Here is a 9979-nt window from a genome sequence, read left to right on the forward strand (position 1 = left end):
GACCAAGGGCATACACAGCACTAGGAAGTGGCCTGGGTGACAGTGGCCAGGGCCCTGCCGTGCGGGCACACCCAGCAAGACAAGCAGGAATGCACGAGGCCCAGGAAGGACTGTGCCAACACGGGTGTGCCAAGCCAGAATGCACCTGCGCCTCACTGCAGCGTTCGTGCGGCTACCCCTCACCCTAGCCAGACGAGGGCCAGCACACCACCTAGAGCAGAAAAGCAAGCATTTCCGGGTCTGTCTCTGTGCGCCTGCCCCAAGCTCACTGCCTCTACTTCCAGAATGTGAACTTTCTTCTTCCCAGGAGGACTGTGCTTTGTCAAGATGCTCTTCCCAGTGTCTTCCTTCAATCCTTTTTCACTCTTTCTCCAAGACTCCATCGTCTCCCAGAGCCTTCCTAACCCTCTCATGAACACTCGTCACACCTTTGGTACAAACCCAGTGTTTTTAGCACTATGATTACTGTTGTGGCTGCGACCTTTGCCCTGTCCCCAGTCGGCTGGAAGCTCCTGGAGAGTAGGATGCTTTTCTCATTTATCTTCTATTCCTCGTACCTGGCACGAGGCCCAACCTCAGACAGATGACCATTAACACCTGACTTGGAGCTCACAAGTAATAAGTGTGTTTCATGTGTCCCGAGTTCCTAACACTAAATTCTTCAGCAAAGGACATGCTCTTTTCCAGAATGTCTGCTCCTTCAAAGTCTTCAGAATACTCACCAGTTTCTGCTTCCAACCGAGTTGTGCTGGTTGGGGAGGGACATGACATCACGTCAGTGCTGACACCCGAGGACTGGTTGTTCTCCACCTAGAAGACTGTCTGCAAACCTCCATCCTAGGAATAAACCAAGACAGCTGGGGCCAAAGGGGTAAACGGTGACAGCACAGACGCTAACCACACAGAAAAGGGTGAGGGACATCTGCCAGGCAGAGCAAGGAGGAACCGGTCTCCTCCAGGTGCCAAAAGCAGGAAGCAGGACAAAGGCATTCCCTTTCAACCCAGCACAGCAAAGGGAGCTTCCGCTGCATTCTGAGGCCTTCGTTCCTGCCTACATGTGCCTTGCTTTCCAGACAGGTCCTGCACCCCACATGAGGTCTTAGCCCCTCACCTAGAGCTCCGGAGCCATGACCTTCTCTGCCTTCAGCCCCGCGTGCAGGCCTGGTTATTCGGGCAGAGTGGGAAGCAGACGGGTCAGCATGCTTTTCCATGTGCGCCTGTGACCTCGCTGCCTACAGCACAAGCTGGCTCCGAGCTTCTTGGAATCGTGTGTCTCATGGCTGACCCGCCGGAAGTGCTTCCCGAGACTCGCGCAAACTGCCTCCCTTGGCAACAGAGTCCTAACCTACTCTGAGGAGCGAACACCGTTTCACCTTCCCAGGCAGTGCCCCCTTCTCCCTGCTCAGTGTGGATGGACACAATCTGCCTGAACCTCGCATGACTACATGTCACGCTTGTTACCTGAGTGAGAAAACACCATTAATACAGAAAAACAGCAAAAGTAATGTTCAAGTCCAGCTCTCTTTCCTGAGTTTCATGTGTGCATACACAGGATTTTGGTTTTAATCCTGGGCACAGGGTTAGGAAGTCAGGGTACAGTATGGTGAACGGCTCTCCTGGCATTTCCAGACATAGCAGACTTTTCATTTTCCAAGGTGAACTGATTCACTTCCTACCACCTTCCAAATTTGAGCTCTCCTGGTTGATATGAGGCATCAAGCTTCACATGGTCTCCTTGGAAATCCTCCTCAAACCTACGCCAACCCCAACTCCACAGTTGCCCACGCCTGTGCCGTTCGCATCCCTCCGAGTCTCTGACACACCGGACTTCAAGAAACACTAAATGCAAGGGTTAGAAGTGCCTGACGCTGACATTTTCCGTTTTGTTTTGGTTCAGGAAGCTCAGTTAAGGGATTTATTGGATCAAGTAAGTCAAAAGGCCCAGTGCTTTGCTGACTAAGAATAAGCTCAAAGAATACCTTTTGGGATTAATACCTAAAAAAACATAGTCTACCCTCTGTCAGGTTACTAACCCATCGAATCATCCCTGAGAACATCGTGGGACAGCAAAGGCAAAGAAAGGAAGACCAATGGGTTAGTGTTTCCAGATTCAATGAAGGTATGTGATCCCTGTCTTGCCAACCAACATTACTACTTCTAATTTCAAAGTTTAGTATGTTTCCCCCACAATACAGGTATAGCAACAATAACAAGAGGCTTGTACTTAAGGAAAAGTAAAAGCAAGGTTTAAAACGTCAAAGTTTGCCCTTCTTAAACCCCAACAAACTTAATCATGGCATATGGTTTCTAAGTGCTTTTACCTTATAAGCTATAAAAGTGCATTCTCAGAAGTCGGTGTGATTTTAGAGGCTTAGTCATTCTCAGAGTCACTTTTCACTGACTTCTCACTTGTTCAACATTCTAAAGAGCCAAGTGTCAATGGAAACGTCAGCTTTTCCCATACCCTTCTTTCGGTGTATCGTTTGATACCAAAAAGGCCTTTGGAATATCTTCACCACCTAACTCACTGAGGAAACTTCTTGGCATGAATTTTCTGGTGTTTAGTAAGATTAGAGCTCCCACGGAAGGCTTTCCCACACGCGGCACACTCGTATGGCTTCTCTCCCGTGTGGATTCTCTGGTGATGGATCAGGGTTGCGATCTGGCTGAACGCTTTCCTGCATTCCCCGCACTCGTAGGGCTTTTCTCCCGAGTGAACCCTCTGGTGGTTAATGAGGGCTGAGTTCACAGAGAAGGCCTTCCCACACTCCTTACACTCGTACGGCTTCTCTCCTGTGTGGATTCTCTGATGTTTGATGAGGGCTGAGCTCACGCTGAAGGCTTTCCCGCACGTGTTGCACTCGTAAGGTTTCTCACCAGAGTGGATTCTCTGATGTTTGATGAGGTCCGAGCTCAAGCTGAAGGCTTTGCCACATTCATTACACTCATAGGGCTTCTCTCCGTTGTGGATTCTCTGATGTATGATCAGGTGTGCCCTCACACTGAAGGCTTTCCTACACTCATTACACGTATAGGGCTTCTCGCCAGTGTGGATTCTTTCATGCACAGTCAGGGTTGAGCGCTCACTGAAGGCTTTTCCACAGTGATCACACTCATACGGTTTCTCTCCAGTGTGGGTCCTCTGATGTCGAACAAGGCCTGAACTCTGGGCAAACTTCTTTCCACACTCTCCACAGGTATATCGCCTTCCTTCTGTGGGCCTGTCCTCATGCCTTTCTAACTGGTCCACATACTGAAAGGCCTTTTCATACTCAGGAATCTGTAAAGTGTCCCTTTTATACCTGCTGGGGACTTGCTGATGTGGGTCCATCCTTACAAAAATCTTCCCTTCAAAATCGATGCCTTGTTCATCTCTCTGGCATTGATTCCTGAAATAAACAAACTTTTCAAATGTAATTTATTTCCTGCTACCAAAGCAATATGATGTGATACAGACTTAACCAGGACTCTCAAACATGTTTGAGAAGCCCGGACACACTGATCGTATGGCAGCCAGATCACATGTTTTTATTCAGTCTGTACGACAACACAACAACATCACAGAACTATTACGATGAACACCTGACTCAAATGACTATTTAAATATACCCTTTATAAAGGTATCTACAGCACAGAACCTGGGATATAAGTGAATATAAATAGATAGTTCCTATACTTAAAAAGACTATCATATTTCATTAAATTGAGGAACAACACAGGAATTGAAGAGATTTGTAGATGGGAGAGCAGATGGAGTATAGGATAGTGAAGGCTAAAGAATCAGAAATCCAACTGGTAATGAGTACACTGGAAAAATGACAATAACCTCATCAACCTTATCACTCACAGGAGTCCACAATAGGGTTGGAAGAGACATGGGGATAAAAGGAGTTCTGGGGGGCCAGCCAAATGGCTCAGTGGGTTAAGAGTGCGAGCTCTGAGCAACGGGATTGCTGGTTCGATTCCCACATGGGCCAGTGAGCTGCGCCTGAGCTGAGCTGCCAACAGGTGGCAGGATGGCTCAGCTGGTGAGAGCACGTGCTCCTAACAACAAGGTTTCCAGTTCGACTCCCCCCCCCCAACGCAGCTAAGATTGAACACAGCACCTTGAGCTGAGCGGCCGTGAGCTGCCAATGGGTGGCCGGATGGCACCTGGACTTGGAGCTGAGCTAGCTGAGCCCTCCACGACTAAGATTGAAGGGACAACAACTTGGCTGTTCCCCTTCCCCAATAAAATCTTTAAAAAGAAAAAAAAAAGGAGTACTGTCAACTGCACTACTGTCACTAGTGCAGCTGATGTTGTTACGATGATAGTATCTTAGCAACAGGGAGGCTCTGTCTCCTCTGGAACTGTGACAGACAGACCCTTCACCTCTCCAAAGAAAGGGGCTCCTCCAGTCCATTCCATCTTCACAACTGAGACCCACGTATGGAGAACTTGGTGGATTGCTGCCTCTCGCTTATCCCCTGGAAACAAACCAAATTCTGTCTCCAAACTTAATAGAACTTTTGCTTCAAATGCAAATGACACAAATTATCCTCTCTCTGCCTTTTTCCATTTTACGAATTGCTTTATGTCTCAACAGTGACAAGTCAAATTGACAGTACGCACCCCTGAAATGATGAGAATGGCACTTCACCTCTGTGGTCTTCCTGCCAAATACCTATAACCTCAGTTTAATAATGACAAAAACATCAGTCAAATCCCAACTGAGTGGCACGCTACAAAAAACCTGACAAGTACTCCTCAAAATTGTCAAGGTCAACAAAAACAAGGAAAAAAGTCTAAGAAACCATCACAGCCAAGAGGAGCCTATGGAGACATGACAATTAAATGTAACATGATGCCCTGGAGGGGACATCGGAATAGAAAAAGGACATGAGGTAAAAACTAAGGAAATATGAATAAAGTGTGGACTTCAACAGTCAACAGTGATTCAACAATTGTGGTAAACGTACTAGATTAATGTTAGATGTCGATAACAGGGAAACTGGGTGTGGGGTATAGGGGAATTCTCTGTGCTAGCTTCACAATCTTTCTGTAAATCTAAAATGCCCAGAGTATCCAGAAATTATTCTGAAAGTTTTACTTAAAAATTTGTCTAAGTTTTTCATTAGGTAGTATACAATTCTAAAGTCAAAATACTCTAAGTTAAAGACACATATGGAAAAGTCTTGTTTCCACTCTGGTCCCCCTTCAATTTACCACCCCCATAGGTAATCGTTTTTATTAGTTTGTATCTTTTTTTATGCCTCTGATTTCCTTGCTCCAGTTGGGTGGGTGGGAGGGGAAGGTTCCCCACAAGCTAGTCGCAGGTTTGTTGTGACATGGACACTGTGCCCTCCATGGCTTAGGAGCTGCACCATCGCTAAGTGACGCTGTTCTACCAAGTGTCTCTGAAGAGCAGCTCCTTGACAACACTGAAAAAGGCTCGCAGTGCAGGGGACACATGAATTCTCGCCCGGAGTCCAGAAACATGGTTACCATGGAAACAAGTGGTGTCAGCTGCTCTGCCCTCATCAGCAGGTCACGGGGAACCCCTAGTGCCCTACAAACCCCTCTCGCTCTCACTGGCTTTATCGTTTCCCGCCCTTGCCTCAGTGTGCTTTCTTTTCCCAATTACATTCCTCTCACGGCCGGCAGCTGTTGATATTGACCAGGCAACAATAGAGGATAAATATAATTTTTTATGAGTCAATTATCTTAAGGCTACATATACATATAAAGTGCCTTTCGGGGCTGTATCAGATACCTTCGGGTTACATTTTTAACTTCAAAGGAAAGCTAGAAAGGAGAAAGGAGGACATGCGCCCATCTCTGAAGCAGAAGAAAAAAGCTGGGAGGGAGAGGGAAAGTCCAACGTAGACACCAAAAGAAAGGAGCTTTCATGAGCAGCGCGTTCACCTAAGCTGGCTTTTTTTTCGCTGAGGCAAAACGAGAATATTTCAAGAACCTCTAAATAAAACGGCTAAGTGTCCTTCAGCTGCCGAAGAGCGCGGAGGGCACAGGACCCAGGGAGGAAACAAGGTCGCCCCCATCCCCGCCCGCTTCCCGCTCCCGACAAGGGCGCCATCAGGAGAGCCAGGCGGGGCCCCCCACGGACCGGGAGTCCTGCGGCCTCGAGGCGCCGGGGTCTCGTGGGGGGCGCTCTGGCCCGGCTGGGGGGCGGGGGAGTCGCAACGTGGGGGGCACAGCGGAGGGAGGGAAGGGAACGGGTAAGGGGGGGCGCGGGGACGCCGCCCAGCACGTAGCGCCCCCCCGCGCCGTGACGGCTCGTGCCGGGGCCACTCACGCCCCGAGAGGAGAGGAGCGGAGGGGACTCACCTGCTACGCAGGGGGCCGACGCACCGGCCGACCATCGAGGCCCGCGGCGGCCTGGAGCAGCGACTTCCGGGAATCCCTCCCTGGGGCTCCGCTCTAGGATCCCGGAGGTTCCCTCTCAGTGGTTTGTGAGCTGCCTATCTGAAAGGAGCAAGAGAAGAGAGGATTCCGTTTACTCCGAAGAAGGCATTCCACAATTTTTATTTTCTTTAATCCCGCAGGACAGACGTTACAGCTGTCCTCTCACATATAAGAAAACTGAGAAGCAGATAAAATTTCCGAGGTTGGACAACTAATAAAGCAGCAGAGGTGAAATGTGAATCCAGGTTTGTCACAGTCCCAACCCCATCCACTTGCCTCCCAGGTCAACCAGTGAGTGACTCCTCAGGGTTTAGGACTAACAGAGTAATCCCTAAATTAATTTGTAAGTTTAACAGTATTCAAATAAAAATACCAACTTTTTAATAAGTCAAATTGAAAGTTCACACAGAAAAAGAAACAATCAGGACTTCCTGGGAAAACTCGGGAAAAGAAGGGCAATGAAGGGGCAATCATCCTAAATGACTTCAAATATCTTATACAACCGCAATAATTGAACAGTGTGGTACTAGTGAGTGCAATGGACAAATGGTACAGAATGAAAGCATAGAAATAGATGAAATCACATGTAGAAATTTAGCAAATAATTGTGGACGGAAAAGGGGCCACATGTTAAACCTCAAAAGTTCAGGAGACTGAAAATAACCACAGAGGATGGTGTGAGCATAAAATTTTTTAACTAAGTGGGCCATGGTGGGAAGTCACATCTTCAGCTTCCTCATTAAGTTAATCTGTGCCTTTTCCGGGCCTGTTGTCTCTCTGTACCTAAAATAACATCTTTAATCCTTTTTCCAGACCGGAGTGGGGGAAACTGCAGAATTCATTATTATGCTTATCTCCTGATTAACATCTCTATGTGCTGTAAAGAGCTAAGTGTTAGGGCTCCTGCACCCACCTGTGTGGGAGGAGGACCTGTCTCTCCAATGTACTTTTAGCCAATCCCAGAGATTTCCCCGCTTTGCTTTCTCCCACCCCCTTCATCTATCACCAGTAGATTTCATGTTACCTTCCTCCTTTGATTTTATGTATAAAATTAACTGCAAACTGCCATTTTGCGGAGCATTTTCTCAATCCGTTGGGATTTTGTTTCCCAGCAATTGTCGACAGTTTGGCTCAAATAAACTCTTATAAGTTTTCTCTTAGGCTGGATATTTTTCGAAAACATAATAAAGGTAACAAATCAGTAAGAAAAAAATGAGTAGACTCTTTAATAAATGTATTAAGAGAACTGAATAATCATCTGGAAAATGTTAAATTGGATTCCTGCCTCACTGTATGCACAGGTAAATATTCCAAATAACTCAAACTTGTAAATGTTATAACTGAAACTAAAAAAGCACCAGAGGAAAATGTGGGAAAGTCTTTTAGAACCTCAGAGTAGGAAGGCCTTGCTAATTATGAGGCAAAATGTGGAGGCCATAAATGAAAAGATTGATAAATTTGACCTCCATACAAAGAATTGGATTTCTTGCAAATAAAAAATAAAACCACGTTACACAAAGACAAGTAAAAAATGAAAAACATATTTATAATATATGTCAGCAACACACAGCAAGGATGGAACTCCTGAACAATAAAATATTGTGGAAATGGCACAGCTGAGCTGGATTCCCTCTTGTTCCACCCTCATTTTGAACTTAACCAGACTGCTAAGTGTTCACAGCACACTTATCCTGATCCAGTTATGTAGAAGCTTTAAAATAAATAAATGTCTCCTCAGGTCCCTTACTCCCAGAACCTTCAGAAGACCACTGAACATCAAAGTTTAACAGTTACAACTCTCCTGAGGGGTAAGGGTCCCTAAAGTTGATATTTTGATGGTGTATTCTTTGGTAGGAACTGAAAAGACATTGATTCTCCCTCTGCTCCCAGAGCTGGCACTTCTTGCTAGATCACTTCTTGACTGTACACAAGAGCAAAGATCTGGAAAAAATTAAACTCATGAAATTATGAAGGAATCACTGTATGAGCTAATAAAAAAACAGAGCAGGCCAGTCCCAGGAAAGTAAAGAGAGGAAGAAATAATTATGACAAATATTTAGATGGCACTTTTTATGTACCAGGCAGGTGCTTTTCTCATCCTCATTTACAGAGGAGATGGAGGAAGAGGAAGTTATATGGCCACGCTCACAGGTAGTCTGGCTTTAGACTTACATTCCTAAAAAGCAGGGGGGGAAAAGAGAAGAATCCCTAGGAGAGTAAAAGTTTTCCGATTACTTGATAAATACCTCTCCGTTCCCGCCCTGCTGTCTGGGTTCATCCAGCTCCCTCTCGAGGTGGAGGGCATTCAGTGGAGCCACCTTCCCAAGGGCTCTGCCACACCCCATGCTGCTCCCACTCCCGGACCTGGTGCCGCTCAGGTTAAGATGGTCAGAACTGGCCTCGGCCTGTTGTCAACAGAGCCGCTGGAGCCAGCTCAGAGCGGAGACTTTTCTGGTAACAGAATCTTTGGAACCAGCAAAAGCAGCTCCTCTAAAAATGCAGCACGCAGTTTTGCTGTCATTGGAGTCTGTGTCAGAAAGATTCCTCTTGAGGACCTCTTCTTCCAGAACATTTCTTCTGTAAAAGAAACATGATTATACTCAAAGAAAAGGCAAAGACTGCCGTAGCTGCTACACTAATTACTGAGGGTTACGCAAACCCCCCCAAAAAACACAAAAACAAAAAAAGCAGCAAGTAAGGGGCTAACGTGCATAAAGAGGACTGTCAGATCACATACTGTGCCACGGGACTCTCCCTGCCTTTCCCTCTGGGCACCACTAGGGGACGGGAGCGGGGAGAGGGCGGCTGGAGAGAGGAATCAGGGGAAAAGTGCATCGTTGCTGGAAGGCGGTTCTGCCCAGGCGTGGAAGGAAACGTCACTGCGAAGGGGAGGGCGATCCTGTACTGCCGAGCTGGCATGCAGAGGTGTAGTCTGCATTCAAACGGACACGTCGTGGGAACACGCAGCAGCAGTGGGAGAGGAAGCCTCCCCTAAATTTAGAGTTCCTAATACTAATTTCCCAAAACTTGCAGTTTCTCCCCCCCTTTTTTTGGAATGGCGAGCTGAGGCTGTAGTGGGCAGCAACACCGAATGCGGCAGGGGTGCCCCTTATTGTTGCGGCTCGATAAAGCTCTTTAGGCCGCAGAAGAGCCCAGGGTTACAATCCCGAGAGCTAAGGGGTCCCAAGAGGACCCCGGCAGCACTGCGTCGCGAGAGGCCTTCCCGGGGGGCCGCACTCGAGCGCAAGCCCCACCGCCCCGGGAGGGGCCGCCTCTCCAGATTCCTGCCCAGAGGCGGGACTTGAGAGAGGTTCCGGCTGAGGAGCGCTCACCCTGCTGCCGCCCAAAACCGCGACGGGCCTCCGCGGGGCGGGGCCAGGAGTCCGGAAGTGCCGGGGCGGGCCCAGGAGTCCGGAAGTTCGGGGGCGGGCCCAGGAGTCCGGAAGTCCAGCGGCGGGCTCAGTAGCCCGGAAGCCCCAGAAGTCCGGAAGTCCGGAGGCGGGCCCAGAAGTCCGGAAGTCCCGGGGCAGGCCCAGGAGTCCGGAAGTCCAGGGGCGGGCCCAGGAGTCCGGAAGT

At 48.1% G+C, this 9979-nt stretch overlaps 1 protein-coding gene across 1 annotated transcript in view; it reads right to left on the minus strand.

The window, feature by feature from the left end:
* Window positions 1-1502: 1502 nt before the first annotated feature.
* ZKSCAN8 (zinc finger with KRAB and SCAN domains 8) overlaps window positions 1503-9979 on the minus strand; it is a 34022-nt gene continuing 25545 nt past the window's right edge. The window contains exon 7 of the mRNA XM_019631227.1: window positions 1503-3280. Within this exon, the coding sequence (XP_019486772.1) occupies window positions 2525-3280 (756 nt within the window). The 3' untranslated portion in view covers window positions 1503-2524. The remainder of the gene's footprint in view (window positions 3281-9979) is intronic.

Source organism: Hipposideros armiger, unplaced genomic scaffold (genome assembly GCF_001890085.2).
Source record: "Hipposideros armiger isolate ML-2016 unplaced genomic scaffold, ASM189008v1 scaffold_988, whole genome shotgun sequence".
Lineage (NCBI taxonomy): Eukaryota > Metazoa > Chordata > Mammalia > Chiroptera > Hipposideridae > Hipposideros > Hipposideros armiger.